At 48.3% G+C, this 20990-nt stretch overlaps 1 protein-coding gene across 1 annotated transcript in view; it reads right to left on the reverse strand.

Moving 5' to 3' along the window:
• The window catches only part of CCNI (cyclin I), a 92209-nt gene that overhangs the window by 13212 nt on the left and 58007 nt on the right, over positions 1–20990 (reverse strand). Inside the window, exon 3 of the mRNA XM_075861707.1 lies at positions 13669–13803. Coding sequence (XP_075717822.1) covers positions 13669–13803 — 135 coding nt within the window. The remainder of the gene's footprint in view (positions 1–13668; positions 13804–20990) is intronic.

The raw sequence follows: 20990 nt of genomic DNA on the forward strand, positions 1-20990 counted from the left end.
AGCTTCGTGGAGTGGGTGACGAAGGGAGTAGCCGGGGTCGACTCGTTGATACATTACTTAGACGATTTCTTGTGCGTCGGCCCGGGGGGTTCGCCGGTTTGCGGTAATCTGCTTCATGCACTGCAGAAGGTTGCGAGGGATTTTGGGATCCCTTTGGCGCCAGAAAAGACTGAGGGCCCGGTATCGACGATTTGTTTTTTGGGAATTGAGATAGATTCGGTGGCAATGGAGTGTCGTCTTCCTGCGGATAAGTTGAGGGCTTTGAGTCAGGAGGTACGTCGGGCTTGTAGGTTAAAGAAAATTATGCTGCGTGAGCTTCAGTCGTTGCTGGGGAAGTTGAATTTCGCTTGCCGGATTATGCCAATGGGGAGGGTGTTTGGTAGACGGTTGGCGGCGGCAACGGCGGGAGTGCGTGCGCCACATCATTTTGTGCGGCTCAAGGAGGAGCATCGGGCTGATCTGCAGGTATGGGATGACTTCTTGGGCCAGTATAACGGTCGCTCGCTATGGATGGCTCCAGCGCAGGATACGAGTGATTTAAATATTTTTACGGATGCAGCTGGGGCGGGCGGTTTTGGAGCTTACGGGGGGGGTCCGTGGTGCGCAGGTCAATGGCCGGCTAGCTGGGTGTCCAGTGGACTCACGCGGAATCTGGCCCTGATCGAGCTGTTCCCCATCGTGGTTGCGGCGACCATCTGGGGGGACAGGCTCAGGGATAAGAAGGTTCGTTTTTACTGCGACAACATGGGGGTGGTACTGGCCATTAATAACATCACGGCGTCCTCTCCTCCGGTAGTTCAGTTGTTGCGACATTTGGTGTTGGTGTGCTTGTCGTTGAACGCGTGGGTGGTGGCGGTGCATGTGCCGGGGGTACGGAATTGTATCGCTGATGCTCTTTCTCGCTCGCAGTGGGACCGGTTTCGGCAATTGGCACCGGGAGCGGAACGTCTCGGTTTGTCCGGAACATCTTTGGGATCTGGTCTCGGTCCCGTAGAACGATTGGTGGAAAGGTCTTTGGCGCGCACGACGTGGAGTGCTTATGCTGCTTGTTGGAGGCAGTGGGAGGAGTGGGTAAGAGAGTTGGGTGACGTCAACACGGATAGAGACAGGTTGGTGGCACTTTTGTACTGGTTAGGGGACGCCTGGGAGGCGGGGTTTTCATTGGCAAAGGTTAACCGGTTCATGTCTGCGGTGGCGTTTGGTTTTAAGTTGCGAGGCTTTCGGGATGTATCTAAGGAATTTTTAGTGGGACAGGCTTTGAAGGGTTTGCGCCGAGGTAGGGTCGAGGCGGATCGTAGAAGGCCTGTGTCGTTTTCTCTGCTTAGCTCTTTGGGCGGTTCATTAGCATCGGTTTGTCGTTCTTCGGCCGAGATGGAGTTGTTTCGGTTAGCTTTTTCTTTAGCGTTCTTTGGGGCATTTAGAATTGGCGAGTTGGTGTCGCCAAGTACCAAGCAGGCAGGGGTGTTGAGACTGGGGGAGGTGAGCCTATATGCAGATCGGCTTGAGGTATGGTTGCGTCGGTCAAAAACTGACCAATTAGGGAAGGGGAAGCTGATAGTTTTGTTCGCCCTCCCTGGTTCGGCTATGTGCCCGGTAGCGTGCATGCGGGGTTTTAAGCCACATGTGGGGTCTCCAGAGTTGCCATTGCTACGTCACGAGGACGGGTCGTTTTTGTCCAGGTTTCAATTTGGAGCTGTATTTAAAAAATGTTTGGCGGCGGTCGGTGTCGCGGCGGGCTCGTATTCATCTCATTCCTTCAGGATTGGCGCAGCAACAGAAGCAGGGCGCTGGGGGTTGGATGATGAGGGGGTGCGGCGCATCGGTCGTTGGGAGTCCAACAGATTTAGGTCTTATGTCCGCCCTCATCTGTTATGAGTCTTGTTGTTAGCGCTCACAAAAATGTTTGTGTGGTGGTATCTAACTTTCTTTTCCGTTTCAGATCCGCCTCCGTGTTTGGTGTGGTTGCTGGGCCACTCTTACGTGCATTGGGGGGCTTTGAGGGCGGACGTCCGCCCGGACGATCGCCAGTTGCGCATTCCGCGACAAGATGCGGTTTTGCATTGGCTGGGATTTAGAGGTATGTCATGGAGCAGGGTGTTAGCAGAATTCCAGACATATGCCCCGCTTGATAGGTTCCCAGAGGTCTTGGTATTGCACGTGGGTGGGAATGACTTGGGAGTCCACCCCTTTCGTGAGTTGGTGCGGGATATAAAACACGATATGTTGTGTTTGTGGGTTTCTTATCCCAGGCTGGTGATAGTGTGGTCGGACATTGTCGCAAGGAAACATTGGCGGCTGGCCAGGTCAGTGGAAAGAGTCAATAAGGCTCGCATTAAAGTTAATCGTGCGGTGTCCCGTTTTGTAGCCAAGAACGGGGGCATTTGCGTGCGGCACAGGGATTTGGAGTCAGGAGAGGGGAACTACTGGAGGAGCGATGGGGTTCATTTGACAGAGGTTGGTATTGATCTGTGGAGCTTGGCAATAGCAGAGGGAATTGAAAGGGCGGTGGTGGAGTGGCGGAACTCACAGGCTTAAGGTGGTCAAGGCCTGTTTCGCTGTGGCGGGGGGAGTCCTTGAGGTCAGTCAGTACAAAATGGTGGGGGGGTCGCATCGGGGGTATGCGTCCCCCAAAAAAGGTACATGGTTGAAGACTTCATCGGGTGTTATCCCTTTGAAGTGGTCTTCTGGTGGTTGGAGCCATCTGCAGAGGTGAGCGGTGCCTCTGAGCTGGTTTACGGCTGGAGGTAATTGGTTGGTGGTGGTTGCAGATGGCTAACTCGGGGTGTGTTAAAAAGGAATATCTAAAATGGCTTCAAGGACTTCCCCTGCTCGGATTAATGTTAACGTTAAATTGTTATTTATGATTCTGACCCATGTTGGGTCATGTGAATTATTAGGAGGAATTCTCTGGTGGATTCCTAATTAGTTATCCGAACGTTTCGGATTTAAATTGTTTTTATAAAACTGTGAAATTAATAAACGGCTGCTGTGGCCATTTCACATCCAACCTCGGTGTCACGTGTCTTTTCTAAAGGTGGGGTGGAGGGATAGGTAGGGATAAGGGAAGGTTCACTAACACACGACTCTACTTAGGCAGGTCAAGAAGAGGCTGGACGCAGCCTGCAGGGCTTAGGAGGGAAGCCTCCATGACAGACCTAGGAGGGAAAGGGTTAAGTGTTGAGGGAGAGTTAGGAGGAGGTGGAGGAGGGACAGGGAGGAGTTAGGGGCCGTTACGGAGCTTCCCGCTGTTTTCGGCACTGAGCCGGAAGCAGCGGGAGGAGTAACACACACTTGAGCAAGCTCCCCGTTGCCCCGCTCTGTGTGTGATGTCTGAGGCTGTTATACTTGCGCGGCTGCGCGCCGCTGCTGTGCACCACGGTCCCGGATGGCTGGAGGAGACCGTGGCGGCACTTACCGTGATCCCGGACGCCGAATCGCCACGTCAGGCCCGGCATACGAGGTCTGTTGATGTCGGGGACAGGCTCCCCTCCCCCGGCCCCCTTCTTGGCAGTAATATGGCGGCGGGGGGGAGTCAGCAACACCCGCTCCTGCTCAGAGGAGGCAGAGAGCGTCGCCAGGGGTGACGGTGACTCAGGCCGGGTCCACCCGTCGCTCCCGGCGGTCCCGACCTCCAGAATGCTTCAGCCCTGAGGTGGTCCCGCGGACACGGCGTCGCAGGGGGAGCCCTACAATGGACGCTGCAGGCCAGGCAGCTGGGAGGGCCGCCTCTTCGCAGGCCCTGCGTCCTGGCAGGAATCCCCAGCCGTGACGGGGTCCGGCGGTTATCAGGGAGTCGCAGGCCGGGCTCCCTGTCACCCCTCCCCCATCAGATGCAAGATTTGGAGGACAAGCTACGGCCGCCCCACCTGGTGATGTTCCGGCCGGGGGGCAGGCTTCATCGAGATCGTCGAGACGGACGCCTAGACCTGCAGCGACGTCGAGGCAACAGGTCCGGTTGGAGGTCTGGGTCCCGGCGGTCGGGCGGCAGGTTGCCGGCCCATCTGTCAGCGCGTCATCATCCCCGTTTCGGAGATGTCGGTGGGATGGCCATTCGTCTGCGAGAGAGGAGCTGGAGGAAGGTGAACTGGACGTGTATCGGCGAGGTCAGGATGGTCCGGCTGACGGGAACACAGCGCCTGTGCAGCCCGGTGAGTGCATAACTCCATCTTTGTCGTATCCAGCGATTTTTATGTCGGGTGTCGGCGGGGGGGCTGCTAGCGTCGCATCGGTGGCCGGTAGTGGCGCGGGCGGGCGCGACGGCGCGGGTCTAGCGGACTTAGTGGGTTGCTTGCGGGAGCTGGTCGGGCGTCTAGATAGGGCAGCGGCGCCAGTAGTTACGGAGGTGTCCCCGGCGGTAGTTTGGGAAGGCCCCAGGGAAGTGGGATCGGTACAGGCGCGGCCCGGGATGGCGGCTAGGGAGGCGGTCGCGGTGTCGGTACAGACCGAGGCACAAAAAGAAGGCGATCGGGTGCGTATTGATGATCGTGCTCGTGGGGAGGTGTATGTTTGCTTCGAAGGTCCGTTGGGGGCGCACTTAAAACCGGAGGTGCGTGAGCGTATCTGGAAGGACGAATACGTCGAGATTTTTTCTCTCCTGCCGCTTGCTAAATTCAATTTGGATAAGAGCAAGCGGGACGAGAGTAAGAAGGACGAGGAGGAACGTCGGCGGTATAGGCTTATCCCGCAGACATTCGTTAATTGGTCGCAGGCGTTCGCCATATTAGCCAGTGTAATAGGAGAAAAGGCGCCGGAAAATTGTTCGGCGTTGTTTTGCTATTTTGACGCCATTGGGGAGGCTCATAGGGCGTACGGGGGGCAGGCGTCGCTAAGGTACGATGAGCAATTCCGTCAGCGTAAAGCGGTTCGGCCGGCGAATCGGTGGGACCAGAAGGATATTGCTCTCTGGTTAAGGGTTACGGCTCCGGTTAGGCAGCCCTTTCTCGGGAGCGTCGGCCAGGGGGGCCAGTCCAGTCAGGTCGGACAAGGCGGCGGGGCAAAGTTGGGATTCTGCTGGCAATTTAACGATGGCCAGTGTAAGTTCGGGGCCACGTGCAAGTTCCAGCACGTGTGTTCAGAGTGTAATGGTGCATCCCACGGGGCGGCAAAATGTATGCGAAAAAAGAGGTCAGGGAACTAGTCCTCCTCGGCTGGTCAAGGGGTTGTCACCGGTGAGGGTGGAAAGGATGGCCCCTTATCTAAATGAGTATCCGGATAGGGCGGCGGCCAAGTTACTTTACGAGGGGTTTTGTGTTGGTTTTATTATTCCTCCGCCTCCTTATGAGGTCCCGGTTACGCGGAGGAACCTTAAATCGGCCTACTTGCATGCCGAGGTCGTGTCGGAAAAATTGTTTAAAGAAGTTTCGTTGGGTCGCATGGCGGGGCCTTTTGTTGATCCGCCAATAAAAGATTTAGTGGTGTCCCCATTGGGTATTGTTCCAAAGCGCGAGCCCCGGAAATTTCATTTGATTCAGCATTTATCGTTTCCCAAGGGTTCGTTGGTAAATGACGGGATTGATCACGAGTTGTGCTACGTAGTGTATACCTCATTCGATAAGGCGGTGGGGTTAGTTCGTGCTGCGGGTCCAGGTGCGCTGCTAGCAAAGACCGACATCGAGGCGGCGTTCAGGTTGTTGCCAGTTCATCCAGAAAGCCAACGGCTGTTGGGTTGTTTTTGGAATGGGGCTTTTTACGTGGATCGTGGTGTGTTCCCTTTCTTGCGCATACTTCGAGGTGTTTAGTAGCTTCGTGGAGTGGGTGACGAAGGGAGTAGCCGGGGTCGACTCGTTGATACATTACTTAGACGATTTCTTGTGCGTCGGCCCGGGGGGTTCGCCGGTTTGCGGTAATCTGCTTCATGCACTGCAGAAGGTTGCGAGGGATTTTGGGATCCCTTTGGCGCCAGAAAAGACTGAGGGCCCGGTATCGACGATTTGTTTTTTGGGAATTGAGATAGATTCGGTGGCAATGGAGTGTCGTCTTCCTGCGGATAAGTTGAGGGCTTTGAGTCAGGAGGTACGTCGGGCTTGTAGGTTAAAGAAAATTATGCTGCGTGAGCTTCAGTCGTTGCTGGGGAAGTTGAATTTCGCTTGCCGGATTATGCCAATGGGGAGGGTGTTTGGTAGACGGTTGGCGGCGGCAACGGCGGGAGTGCGTGCGCCACATCATTTTGTGCGGCTCAAGGAGGAGCATCGGGCTGATCTGCAGGTATGGGATGACTTCTTGGGCCAGTATAACGGTCGCTCGCTATGGATGGCTCCAGCGCAGGATACGAGTGATTTAAATATTTTTACGGATGCAGCTGGGGCGGGCGGTTTTGGAGCTTACGGGGGGGGGGTCCGTGGTGCGCAGGTCAATGGCCGGCTAGCTGGGTGTCCAGTGGACTCACGCGGAATCTGGCCCTGATCGAGCTGTTCCCCATCGTGGTTGCGGCGACCATCTGGGGGGACAGGCTCAGGGATAAGAAGGTTCGTTTTTACTGCGACAACATGGGGGTGGTACTGGCCATTAATAACATCACGGCGTCCTCTCCTCCGGTAGTTCAGTTGTTGCGACATTTGGTGTTGGTGTGCTTGTCGTTGAACGCGTGGGTGGTGGCGGTGCATGTGCCGGGGGTACGGAATTGTATCGCTGATGCTCTTTCTCGCTCGCAGTGGGACCGGTTTCGGCAATTGGCACCGGGAGCGGAACGTCTCGGTTTGGCTTGTCCGGAACATCTTTGGGATCTGGTCTCGGTCCCGTAGAACGATTGGTGGAAAGGTCTTTGGCGCGCACGACGTGGAGTGCTTATGCTGCTTGTTGGAGGCAGTGGGAGGAGTGGGTAAGAGAGTTGGGTGACGTCAACACGGATAGAGACAGGTTGGTGGCACTTTTGTACTGGTTAGGGGACGCCTGGGAGGCGGGGTTTTCATTGGCAAAGGTTAACCGGTTCATGTCTGCGGTGGCGTTTGGTTTTAAGTTGCGAGGCTTTCGGGATGTATCTAAGGAATTTTTAGTGGGACAGGCTTTGAAGGGTTTGCGCCGAGGTAGGGTCGAGGCGGATCGTAGAAGGCCTGTGTCGTTTTCTCTGCTTAGCTCTTTGGGCGGTTCATTAGCATCGGTTTGTCGTTCTTCGGCCGAGATGGAGTTGTTTCGGTTAGCTTTTTCTTTAGCGTTCTTTGGGGCATTTAGAATTGGCGAGTTGGTGTCGCCAAGTACCAAGCAGGCAGGGGTGTTGAGACTGGGGGAGGTGAGCCTATATGCAGATCGGCTTGAGGTATGGTTGCGTCGGTCAAAAACTGACCAATTAGGGAAGGGGAAGCTGATAGTTTTGTTCGCCCTCCCTGGTTCGGCTATGTGCCCGGTAGCGTGCATGCGGGGTTTTAAGCCACATGTGGGGTCTCCAGAGTTGCCATTGCTACGTCACGAGGACGGGTCGTTTTTGTCCAGGTTTCAATTTGGAGCTGTATTTAAAAAATGTTTGGCGGCGGTCGGTGTCGCGGCGGGCTCGTATTCATCTCATTCCTTCAGGATTGGCGCAGCAACAGAAGCAGGGCGCTGGGGGTTGGATGATGAGGGGGTGCGGCGCATCGGTCGTTGGGAGTCCAACAGATTTAGGTCTTATGTCCGCCCTCATCTGTTATGAGTCTTGTTGTTAGCGCTCACAAAAATGTTTGTGTGGTGGTATCTAACTTTCTTTTCCGTTTCAGATCCGCCTCCGTGTTTGGTGTGGTTGCTGGGCCACTCTTACGTGCATTGGGGGGCTTTGAGGGCGGACGTCCGCCCGGACGATCGCCAGTTGCGCATTCCGCGACAAGATGCGGTTTTGCATTGGCTGGGATTTAGAGGTATGTCATGGAGCAGGGTGTTAGCAGAATTCCAGACATATGCCCCGCTTGATAGGTTCCCAGAGGTCTTGGTATTGCACGTGGGTGGGAATGACTTGGGAGTCCACCCCTTTCGTGAGTTGGTGCGGGATATAAAACACGATATGTTGTGTTTGTGGGTTTCTTATCCCAGGCTGGTGATAGTGTGGTCGGACATTGTCGCAAGGAAACATTGGCGGCTGGCCAGGTCAGTGGAAAGAGTCAATAAGGCTCGCATTAAAGTTAATCGTGCGGTGTCCCGTTTTGTAGCCAAGAACGGGGGCATTTGCGTGCGGCACAGGGATTTGGAGTCAGGAGAGGGGAACTACTGGAGGAGCGATGGGGTTCATTTGACAGAGGTTGGTATTGATCTGTGGAGCTTGGCAATAGCAGAGGGAATTGAAAGGGCGGTGGTGGAGTGGCGGAACTCACAGGCTTAAGGTGGTCAAGGCCTGTTTCGCTGTGGCGGGGGGAGTCCTTGAGGTCAGTCAGTACAAAATGGTGGGGGGGTCGCATCGGGGGTATGCGTCCCCCAAAAAAGGTACATGGTTGAAGACTTCATCGGGTGTTATCCCTTTGAAGTGGTCTTCTGGTGGTTGGAGCCATCTGCAGAGGTGAGCGGTGCCTCTGAGCTGGTTTACGGCTGGAGGTAATTGGTTGGTGGTGGTTGCAGATGGCTAACTCGGGGTGTGTTAAAAAGGAATATCTAAAATGGCTTCAAGGACTTCCCCTGCTCGGATTAATGTTAACGTTAAATTGTTATTTATGATTCTGACCCATGTTGGGTCATGTGAATTATTAGGAGGAATTCTCTGGTGGATTCCTAATTAGTTATCCGAACGTTTCGGATTTAAATTGTTTTTATAAAACTGTGAAATTAATAAACGGCTGCTGTGGCCATTTCACATCCAACCTCGGTGTCACGTGTCTTTTCTAAAGGTGGGGTGGAGGGATAGGTAGGGATAAGGGAAGGTTCACTAACACACGACTCTACTTAGGCAGGTCAAGAAGAGGCTGGACGCAGCCTGCAGGGCTTAGGAGGGAAGCCTCCATGACAGACCTAGGAGGGAAAGGGTTAAGTGTTGAGGGAGAGTTAGGAGGAGGTGGAGGAGGGACAGGGAGGAGTTAGGGGCCGTTACGGAGCTTCCCGCTGTTTTCGGCACTGAGCCGGAAGCAGCGGGAGGAGTAACACACACTTGAGCAAGCTCCCACCCTCCCGCCCATTTGTTCGTTATCCCTTGTGGTCTTTATTAAGTCCGTCTATGAGTGTTGTAATTTTATTGTGTGCTTATTGAACATGTTTTTTCTTTTCATTCGGAGTAGGTCCTGGTGTCATGGCAGCTGGCGGGGGGAGTCCTTGAGGTCAGTCAGTACAAAATGGTGGGGGGGTCGCATCGGGGGTATGCGTCCCCCAAAAAAGGTACATGGTTGAAGACTTCATCGGGTGTTATCCCTTTGAAGTGGTCTTCTGGTGGAAGGTATATCACTTGAAGGCTTCATCGGGTGTTATCCCTTTGAAGTGGTCTTCTGGTGGTTGGAGCCATCTGCAGAGGTGAGCGGTGCCTCTGAGCTTGTTTACGGCTGGAGGTAATTGGTTGGTGGTGGTTGCAGATGGCTAACTCGGGGTGTGTTAAAAAGGAATATCTAAAATGGCTTCAAGGACTTCCCCTGCTCGGATTAATGTTAACGTTAAATTGTTATTTATGATTCTGACCCATGTTGGGTCATGTGAATTATTAGGAGGAATTCTCTGGTGGATTCCTAATTAGTTATCCGAACGTTTCGGATTTAAATTGTTTTTATAAAACTGTGAAATTAATAAACGGCTGCTGTGGCCATTTCACATCCAACCTCGGTGTCACGTGTCTTTTCTAAAGGTGGGGTGGAGGGATAGGTAGGGATAAGGGAAGGTTTACTAACACACGACTCTACTTAGGCAGGTCAAGTACTATCGATCCCCTTCCCTCCCACACTTCCTCTTCTTCCTCACTTTTAATATTTGACCTAATGACAGAAGTCTCTAGGCTCCTTTCTTCTCCTCGCCCTTCTATCTGCATTGGTGACCTTATCCCCTCACACCTCATACAGTCTCTCTCCACGGCTGTCACTAGTCACCTAACTAAAATATTTAACCTCTCTCTTTCTTCTGAGACCTATCCCTGGTCTTTTAGACATGCTGTCATAACTCCATTACTGAAAATCTCTTGACCTATTTTGCGCTGCAAACTACCAACCGGTCTCTAATATCCTCTTCATCTCTAAACTCCTGGAACGCTTGGTTTACTCTCGCCTAATGCGCTATCACTCTGCTAAACACTCTTCTTGACCCCTTACAATCTGGTTTCCGCACTCTACTACCAAACTCCTAATTAGCACGCCCGCTGTCTTGGGGATATGTTGGCCTCAATTCCTTCCTTTACTCCTTATATTCAATCACTTGCCCTTTGATGTCCCCTGCACCTCAAAAACATCTCCAGAATTTGCCCTTTTTTTACTGTCAAAACTCCCATTGTCGCTCTGATTCACTCTCGTCTTGACTACTGTAACTCATTACTAATCGGTCTTCCCCTTGACAAAAACTCTCCCCTCTATCCCTAATGAAGCAGCCGGGCTCATCTTTCTGACCAACCGCTACACCAATGCCTCTACCCTGTGACAATCACTACACTGGTTGCCCATTCACTTTAGAATACAATTTTAACTTATCTCTTCCACCCACAAGTCTCTCCACAGTGCTACACCTCCTTAAAAGGGAAGGTGTCATGAAATTTATTTATTTTTTATCATATTGCTTTTAGTATGATAATAAAATAAAATTTATTTATTTGTGTTCTACTTTTAACTTTTTTCTTACTTTTACTTCTCTATGGGGCTGCCATTTTTTTTTCTCATCTCTGTATGTGTCGATTAACGACACATACAGAGATGGAATACGGCACATACATCCCCATAGAGAATGCGAACGGGAGCCGTTCCATTCTCTGCAGCATACGCCGTCTGTGTGGGAACAGACAAAGAATAGACAGAGGCAGCACTTCCAAAAAGAGCAAGAGCTATTTATTCACCCATGCGACTTTGAAAAAAGTCCAGTTGGACTGAAACGTCGCATGGGTGAATAAATAGCTCTTGCTCTTTTTGGAAGTGCTGCCTCTGTCCATTCTTTGTCTGCTTGATATCCAGGACCGCGGACCAGGTCTTATTGAGGCGTGCACCCACTTGCAGTCCAGTGCTGTGGAATCTTTTCGTTTTGTGGTCAGTGGGGGAACGGCGCATGCGCCGCTCCCACACAGACCAAAACGAAGCTCGTTAGCAGAGCGAAATCCGGCGCCATTTTCATGTTGACCGGAAGCCGCTGCCGGACAGTAAGATAACGACTTCAGACCGCGGCTTCCGGCCATATGTTCAAGGAAGCGAAGGCGCAAGGCATAGGAGTGGAGGCGGCAGGAGCAGGTAATTTATGTTTGCGTATGTGCTGTGTATCTAATCCTCCTACACTGTGCAGTCGCCCAGAAAATGGCGGCACACAATGTAGGAGGTTTGAAGATTCAACCCCCTCCTTCTCCTGGCACTAGCCAGAATAAGGGAGGGGGGATTGTGTGAGGACACTAGAGAGTGTGTCTACCCCAAATTTGCAGCATAAATCAATGAGGTTGCTTTACCACATTGACCATGCTGCAATTTTGGGAACTGCTCCCTCTAGTGACCAGCACATGGAAATGTTATAAATTAGAATCTAATTTATAATATTTCCGGACTTGTGAAAAAATTAAAAAAATTAAAACAATGTGTAATCACTCAAATAATAAGTTTAACAAAAAAAAAAACAAAAAAAAACACATTCCCTTTAAATCTCCTCCCTCAACTCTGTCTACCACCCTATTTGTACCCTACTTTCTACCAATGACTAACATCTTCTATAATCCAAATTACATTAGTCCTCAGAACCTGATCCCTTCATGCAAGAGTATTCCCGAAACTCTTTGGACCCTAATGAACTTTGTATCTGTCATACACAGATATTCGCCAGCTTTAGGTGCACTTATCCTATTATATAACCATTGGACCATTGTACAAAACCAGCACTTTTTACATTTTGTGTCTCCCTTATTTCCTCATAGATTGTAAGCTCTTGTGAGCAGGGTCCACACTCCTCTTGTTTAAATTATGAATTCATTTTTTTTTTCTCTATGCACGGTCAGATGTTGTCTGTACACTTATCCAATGAATTCTAAAGTGCTGCGGAATTTGTGGGCACCATATAAAGATTGTATTTATTGTTATTCTACTATATGTAGCCCAATCACAGCAATTTTGGTATGAAAGGTTGCTGTTCGACACCAGGTTCCTCTCTGATATAATCAGGGTGGCTATTTCATCACTTCAGTAAGGCTGTATTTATAATAATTTAGGTAGCAGACAGGGAGGCACCTCTTTTCAGGTTTAGTTTTGTAAGATAATATCGCTGTGTCACATTCTTCTAAAAATTATACTTATTTCAAAAGGTGTTGTTAAAGCGATGCAAATTCGTTTTTCTACAACCACCAGAAGTATGATGCTGGGCCTGGTCAAGATGTCAACACGTCAGCAAAGATTTTAGGTCTGGTACCAGTTTTCCTAGGCCTACCCTATGTTTTGCTTATTCAGTCAAAAGCATGAGGTATGGAGAATTAGTCAATGTCAGGATGAAAGTAGGATGGAGTTGGCTCAGGATCTGAGCCTGCTCCATACGTTAGCAGGTTACAGCTGTATATCTGTACATCTGACACCCTGCGACTGTTCTACTCTTCTGAACGTGGTTTGTAATCTATGCACATGTGGCAGAAACAACCACATTAAAGGCCCTTTTACACCGGCCGATAAGCGACGGGTGCAGCGAGCGCCGATCAACGAGACATCGTTGATCGGCGTTCGTTTGCTCCGGTCACACGGAGCTATGGATGGGGACGAGCGGTCGTTATGCCGATCGCTCGTCCCCATACATTATCATGTCGGCAGCGCGTCTCCCTGTTTACACAGCGAGATGTGCTGCCGATACGACCAGCAGATGATCGACCAGATACGACCAGCGTTTGCCCGTTCATCTGCTGATCGTTCCCCTGTTTGCACAGGGCAATTATCTCCAACAAGCGATAATGAACGGTCGTCTGCACGATAATAGTCTAGTGTAAAACCCTGTTTAGGCTCGATTCACAGGACACGGTAAAGCTGCATATATTCAGTGCGGAAAAATCCACAGCAGATTACAGTCCCAGTCATGTGGATGAGATTTGAATGGAAATCTGCAGTTTTTCAGGTCTGCGACATGCTCATTCTATTCTGTTCTGGATGTTCACTTCGGATTTCACCCTTTTCAATGGAGAAGCAGCAAAATCCGCACGTAACAGTTAGACCCAGCAGCATTGCCCCGTCAGTTGCTCATTTGGAGTCGTGTATACACAGATCAAGAAGGCAAAATTGGTAAAAAAAAAAAAGTTTCTGCCATCTGTACTGGGTGCTTGGCTGTCCCTGACAACTCGCTGTGATGCTGCTATACTGCAGAGCTGTGTTTTTATATATGTGCAGGGGCTAAAAAGAGGTTAGTTTTTCACACAGTGTGTAAGGTCCCATGCACACAACCGTAGAATTCGTCCGTATATTTACTGGAATGTGTCCGGGCCGTAGAAAGCCGCCGGAAAAGATAGGACATGTCCTATATTTTGCTTTTTACGGACCGTGCTCCCATAATACGGGTGGCTGTCCGTGGCTACAACCACGGGCAGTGATTACGGGCATGGCCATGTGCATGAGGCCTTAGTCAGTAACATTGGACAGTAATGTGAGTGATCACCTTTACAGAGGCCAGAAAACGGTCCAAAATACTTATGGCCAGAGCAAGGGTTTCTGGGTAAATATGGAACTGGTGTTTCAGTTCGGCCAACCAGTGGATCACCTCTTCCCGCTGTTTTGGAGAAATAGCTGCATCCTGTAAAACACAATATAGAAAAATAAAAAAAAACATAGAATTAGTTCATCCAGAACAGGCAGTTTGATCATTTAGGTTATTCTAGATTAAGGGGCTCAGTAGCAACCCTTATAAACCCAATAAGTAATCCTTGCAAAGCATACACTTATAGCATGTACAGATGTAGCAGAGCCTAGTTTGTAATTTACTAGTCTTGTTTCTGCGCCTTAATGAGAAAGGCCCTTTATGCACCGGCTTATACATTAAATGTATCCATAAGCCCCTATACATCCGACGAAGGCTGGTATACATCGGTATACCTTTTTTCTGCTGTCATCTGCGCTATTCCATACAGATACCCAGAGAAAAAAAGTATACTGTTCGGTATACGTTTCTTTACAATGAAAGCCTACGGGCGACATATACCACAGTATGCCTATACAGTGGCATACATTGGAAGTTTACGTCAGAAGTAGCCGTGTCGAAAGGGAAAGCTTAATATCATATCCAATGAGTCAGTAGGGGGTCCTATAGATTCCTTAATGGATAATCACGCTCCCTCTTAGCAAACATGTAACTGAAACAGTTCAAATTCTTATGGAAATTCCAATTATTCACGTAGTAAAAACACTGATGATAATACGTGGCAAATAAAATTCTGGTCCCATTTCCCAAACAGAGGGACATGACCTCTGGTCCACAGCTCAGGATTGTGATTTTCTTGGTAATTATTAATATTTATTTTTAATGTGAAGGCAGTAAATAATGTGTTGACTCTCTACTTCCATGTTCCCCAACCAGTGGCTGGGAAGGCATATGTGGCTCTCAGGCCCTATGCATGTGGCTCCCCAGCGGTTGGCAGCTGTAGATACAGTTGTACACTAGTGGCACCAGGGATGTCATAGAATCACTTGGATGTGGTACTATGGTCAAACCATATGACAACCTGTCATATCTGGAAATGCATCACAACCTGCAAAAAGCTGGATACATCTGCTGTACCGCCTGTTATCTTAAGATAATGACGTCCTGTGGAAACTACTGATAAAGCTGGCCATACACTTTAGATATCAATCAGCCAAATGCTTATTTGGCCGACAACTGTTCCTCTCAACCCCCCCCCATACACAAGCTCTGCCGAGTGTGCGTGTGTTCTCAATAGGGAGTTATTCTTTTCTTACAAACTGATTGGGCATGTTGAAATCTAAAGGCCCTTTTACACCAGCCGATAAGCGGCTGATGCAGCGAGCACCAATCAACGAGACATCGTGAATCGGCGCTCGTTTGCTCCTGTCGCACGGAGCTATGGATGGGGACGAGCGGTCGTTACTCCGATCGCTCGTCCCCATAGATTATTATCATGTCGGAGATGTGGTGCCAACAACAATAATCTGTTACTTTTTTTAAAATGATACGACCAGCAGATGATCGAGCGTTTATTGTATTGTTATACAGAGTTCAGGAAACAAAATGAAGGATACATTGACATACATTTTTAATTTTGGCATTGACTTCAACCTCTGGTGAGGCCAAGCATCTTGTTCTGGCTGGTAAGGCCCAAGAAGTAAAAGGAAGAGTCTGCATATAAGTATAAACTCCATGACTGTCCATCTTCTGTATATTACTAACACAGTCATGCCTCTGTGCCTTCCGTCCCTACTACTTAGTACCCAAAAACAAAAACATTAAGCTGGGAACATACGGCCACGTGTTTGAAAATATACAGTAGTAGGATCTTAATAGTGCAGACTTAGGAATAAATCTACAAAAAAGTTTGGAATGTAGTGGAAATCCGGTTCAATGCACTTCAAAAGGGATCTAATGCACATTGGCCATTTATTTTCTAGGTTCATGGTAGATCAGACACAGTCCGCACTGCTCATTTGTGAGTATAGACATAAGTTGTGTTTACATTGCACTCCGACATGCAATGCCCCCGTCTTCGTGCATTCTACAGTTAAACACGCAATGGATGACTCTCTCACAGATCCCCATGTGCTTTTCCTTGTAATACACACACAGCAAGGAAAGCTGGCAGCCTCAAGAACTAAAAAAGTACTTACATGTGCACTTTGGAGCACGATACTAGTCATGTCCAGGATTAAGCAGGCAAAACAGCTTTGACTGGCTTACGAAACAAATGATTAGCATTGCAATATGCGAATAGTGGCGGCACACTACACATTATGTCTATTCCTAAAGATATTATATGAGAAAATGATGGTAGAATTTGCCAGCCTGTATGACAGGTGGAGGTCTCAGATGTTCTGGAGGTTCCCATGGCCATGGAATAATGCAAAGTTCTAATACATCCAACCTTGGGAGTCACTACCGGACCCATTAAACCAGCAGCAGGCAGTTTCATAGACATCAATAGAACGTCTCAAAGTTATGTGCCATAAACATTTTCTTAGGCACATTGGCTAACTGGCTGATGGAACGAGGAAATATCCCCTCATTGAATGTATAATGCCCCTTTACAATCCAGCTACTCTATAGTAAAAAAAGAAATATCATAAGAGGCTGGGGTTGGAGGGCAAATCTTCTGGCTAGCTTTAGTTGAATAAGGCCACGGCAGACTTTTCATTTATTTGTGTCTTATTTCACAATAGTGTGAGTTTAATATTGAAAGGTAAATAGCCCAACTGAAATGCTACACAATGCCATGTTTTTTTTTTGTGCCTCAAATCTTCTTTGGACATGGTGCTTTACTATGCAACTGTACATAGCAACAACGCGGCTTGCTGCAAAATTGAATGTTTGTGGTTCACACAGCGTCTGTAGCACCACAACACATTCACCTGGAATGACCGGACTTGACTAGATAGGAGCATAAACTAATGTTTAACTCCATTTTCCTTCACCAGAGAACTAAACTAATATGGCTACGTACTTACATCCTTGTTCAACTCCCTAAAATGAAATGTTTGGTGGTTAAAGAGGTTGTTCAGTTTAGAAAACCCATTTTCATTTACCCAATTAGGGAATTCTGAGGTAATAGAGGAGCGTCTTCTAATCAGGATCCTCATCTATTGGTCAGAGTGAAGAGCGGTTACAAAGACTGCCCGCTTCTGCATTATACAGACGACCCATTGATATGAATGGGAAACGTGTAATGTTTTATTTCCCCTGTGTTGTTGCTGCAAGTAAATTGAACACTAACGGCTCACGCACACGACCGAGTGTGCCGACCGAGTCCCACCAGTGATCCGAGGAAAGATAGGACATGTTCTATCTTTCCTCGGATCAGAGACACGGACCATTTTCACAGACCCGATTCACCCGCTAAAGTGAATGGGTCCGTGAAGACTATCGGGTGCCACTCGGATGCCGTCAAAAACGGCCCGAGTGGCACAACGGTCGTTTGCAAGAGGCCTAACTGCAAAGTTTCCCCACAGATTACAGCTGATTGTTAGGGTTCCCAGCAGGGGAAAACTTTGTGACCGGCTTATTGTCAAGGGACCCTTAAAACAAGTAGGTATTTTCCATAGCAAAGCATTCCTTTAAGCAGGCAAATTATCCAGTTTACGTCCTGTATCGGGATTAGTTCACAGAAATAGCATGGATTGCCTTAACAATGAGGGAACCAGCCATGAGCGTGGTAGCAGTCACACGTAATAGTCTGCGACTGAAAATCAGTTCTGTACGTTTCAATGGGGTTGTTTCTGTAGCAGATGCATGAATTTCCGCAAGTTCCATTTAGATGGAAGCAAATTCGTTGCAGATTTTCCGCAGCATGTGTTCTGCAGAATCTGCAGGTGTTCTGTGCTGTTTTTGCTGTGGATTTTCACCCCTTCTACATTAAAAAGCGTGAAATCCGGAGCATGCTCCGATTTCCACGTGAACAATGTTCAGCAGCATTTGGATGAGATGTGTTCAAATCTCATCCACATCGCTGGGACTGAAATCTGCTGCCAATTTTCCACGCAGAAAATCTGCAGCATTTCAGTCGCATGTAAATCCAGCCTAAGGGTATGTTCACACGGTAACGCCAAATACGTCTGAAATTACGGAGCTGTTTTCAGGCGAAAATAGCTCCTGAATTTCAGACGTTTTGACAAGTGCACACGTTTTTCGCGGCATCCATTACGGACGTAATTGGAGCGGTTTTTCAATGGAGTCAACGAAAACGGCACCAATTATGTCCCAAGAAGTGACATGCACTTCTTTGAGGCGGGCCTCTTTTTACGCGCCGTGTTTTGACAGCGGCGCGTAAAAATACACCTCGTCTGCACAGAACACCGAAAGACCCGTTGAATTCAATGGGCAGATGTTTGCAGATGGTTTTAAAACGCCTGAATTACGTCCGTAAATAGGGCGTGTGAACATAGCCTAAATGTAGTTGTTTCTGCAGCATGTGCATAGATTACAAACCCCATTCAGATGAATAGAAGAGTGGCAGGGTGTCAGCTCTAATATACTGCTGTCACCTGTTGCATATGGAGCGGGCTCAAATCTTGAGCCCGCTCCATACTTCTCCCCTCCCGGCATGGTGTACAAATAAGTCATGGTGGGTTGACTGATTAAAAATAAAAATAAAATATGGCTGACAAAATAATGAGGTGGTAAAAATGAAAAAAACATCTTGGTCCTCCGGAAAAGAATTAGCAGGTTGGAGATTTGAAAATATGCAGCATGCTCCGATTTCCATGCGTAAAATGTTCAGCAGCATGTGGATGAGATTTTTGGAAGAAAAAAAACCCCACATGATTTCGCCATACTCTGTCACAAGATGTCTGTGCTATAAGTGTCTATGGGTGACCACCCAGTCATTGTGGTGTGAATTGCTACCAGTCAAGGGTTTTGTTAGCATGTCACGATATTGGATTGAATTGGTTTAAGGAGAAATTGGAATCAAACAAATTCAAGCAAAGGTAAGGGTGGACACATCTGTAGTTCGTGCACTTTCTAGGGTTATCGACCAGGACTAGAGCAGAGTTTACATTAGCAAAATTGTGGAATATTCAGATTATGTCTATGGTCTGGGTGCCAAGGTCAACAAGACATGTACAGCATGATAAAACGCCAAGGTACAAGACCATGACAAATAAGAAAAAATATCTACATTTCTAAAGCTACTGCTACAAATTCTAAGATCTATTAGTTGCATAGCTCATTTTTATGAGTTAACAAGTTTTCTACAAATAATAAAGTGCATTGCAGATACTAAACAGAGTTTACAAAATATTCTACTGTTGGGGCATCTGCATGGCGACAAATCCACACTACCAGCCTCAACAATGAGTGACACCACTGTCTCCACGAGAGCATAGAGATCCAGTGGTGTCAAATACAGGCTGCAGTTGCCGTTGCTAAGCACACACATTTGGGGCGTTGCCTGGCAACATGCTGTCAATGCTTATATGACATTTATTCTTTATACCAGTACAAGCGCACAGCAGAGTTTATGTAAAACCTTTCTTTAAATGCAAAATATTTCAACACACATAAAAGTGTTGTATACTAGTCTTTAAAGCAGCTCACATCTGAATAATAGACAATGAAATAATAAAGTAGTGTTGTATGTGTAGGACGTTGACCCTTCAACCTTTGAGTCTACTTCAAACATGAATTGCGCACACTGGCCTGTACTTCAACTTTAAAACCCCACATGATCCAGCGATCAACGTGGGAAAAAGTAAGCTGCGGGCTCCAAGCTAAAGGAGCTTCTAATAAAGTGTACAGCATCTCACTAGAAGTTTCCTGCAAACAGCATAAAGAAAGGCACAGCAACTTCTTGTCACAGGGACCTATGTTACACAAGTCAAGTAAAGGAGACAGTTGGAATGATTGACGTCAGAAAATAGAATCTACCCCTGCTAGCTGCATTTTCACCTATTTTTATTAATAAATGTGGCCTAAAGTACGTCTCCTTGGAAGCCACGCCAACTTTTACTCACTCATCCAAATTTGGTGAACGATTAGAAAAGTCACACATTTTACGGTAAAATTTGTTGCACGCTGCGATTTGCATCTTTTTTCGCAGTTTATGCCTTACGCTGGTTTTATTTACCCGAAAGCCAGGTTCCCATGTAGCGTAAACGGAATTCAATGTGGGAATTCCGCAGCATTTACAGTAGCGGCAAAGTGGATGAGATTTAGAAAATCTCATGCCCACGTTGCGGAAAAAAAAACGGAGAGAAAACGTTAATAAATTGACCTGCGGTGCGGAATGAAAATCCGCAGCATGTCAATTTATGCTGTGTTTTCATTTTCTGTTGCAGGTTTTCCCCATTGAATTCAATGGGGTTGTAAAACCCGAAACAGAAAGCCAAGCGTTGCGACTTTTGCGGTGGAATCGCAGCGATTCCGCTACAAAAATCGCAACTCAGAAAAGAAATGTAATTCATAATTACCTAGAACTCCTTGCTTCTTCCTCCAGTCCAACCTCCTAGGATGACGTTTCATCCCATGTGGCCTCTGCAACCAATCACAGGCTGAAGCAGTCATATGGGCTGTAGCGTCATTTAGGGAGGCCCGACTGGACGGCGAAGGAGAAATGTGTCACTATGACAACGGCATTTTTAAAAAATATATATTTTTAAGCTGCTTACCGCTGAATTCCAGCCGATGTGGTGCGGTTTTTCGGACTGAATGTGCTGCGGATTCCAGGTCGGATACGCTTCGTAGTTTCTATGCAGCGTATCCAACCCGTGGGAACCAGGACTAAGACTGAAAACCTGTCCCGATCATGCCCTGCTGACACTGGTGAACATTTCTGATACATTTAATAATAAACCATGCACCTGGGGAAGCTTGACATGGTCAGGAAAGGTTTCCAGCTTCTGTTTGTAAATAAGGCCGGATTCACACGAGCGTGTGCATTTTGCGAGCGCAAAAAACGCGGCATTTTGCGAGCGCAAAAGGTTCTTAACAGCTCCGTGTGTCATCACCATATGATGTGCGGCTGCGTGATTTTCGCGCAGCCGCCATCATTATGACACTCTGTTTGTATGTTTGTAAACAGAAAAGCACGTGGTGCTTTTCTGTTTACATTCATAGTTTTTACTGCTGTTGCGCGAATCACGCGCGTCACATGAAAGTGCTTCCGTGTGGCATGCGTGATTTTCACGCACCCATTGACTTCAATGGGTGCGTGATGCGTGCAAAACGCACAAATATAGGACATGTCGTGAGTTTTACGCAGCGGACACACGCTGCGTGAAACTCACGGACTGTCTGAACGGCCCCATTGACTAACATAGGTC

The sequence above is a fragment of the Rhinoderma darwinii genome, chromosome 1 (genome assembly GCF_050947455.1).
Source record: "Rhinoderma darwinii isolate aRhiDar2 chromosome 1, aRhiDar2.hap1, whole genome shotgun sequence".
NCBI classification, from domain to species: Eukaryota; Metazoa; Chordata; class Amphibia; order Anura; family Rhinodermatidae; genus Rhinoderma; species Rhinoderma darwinii.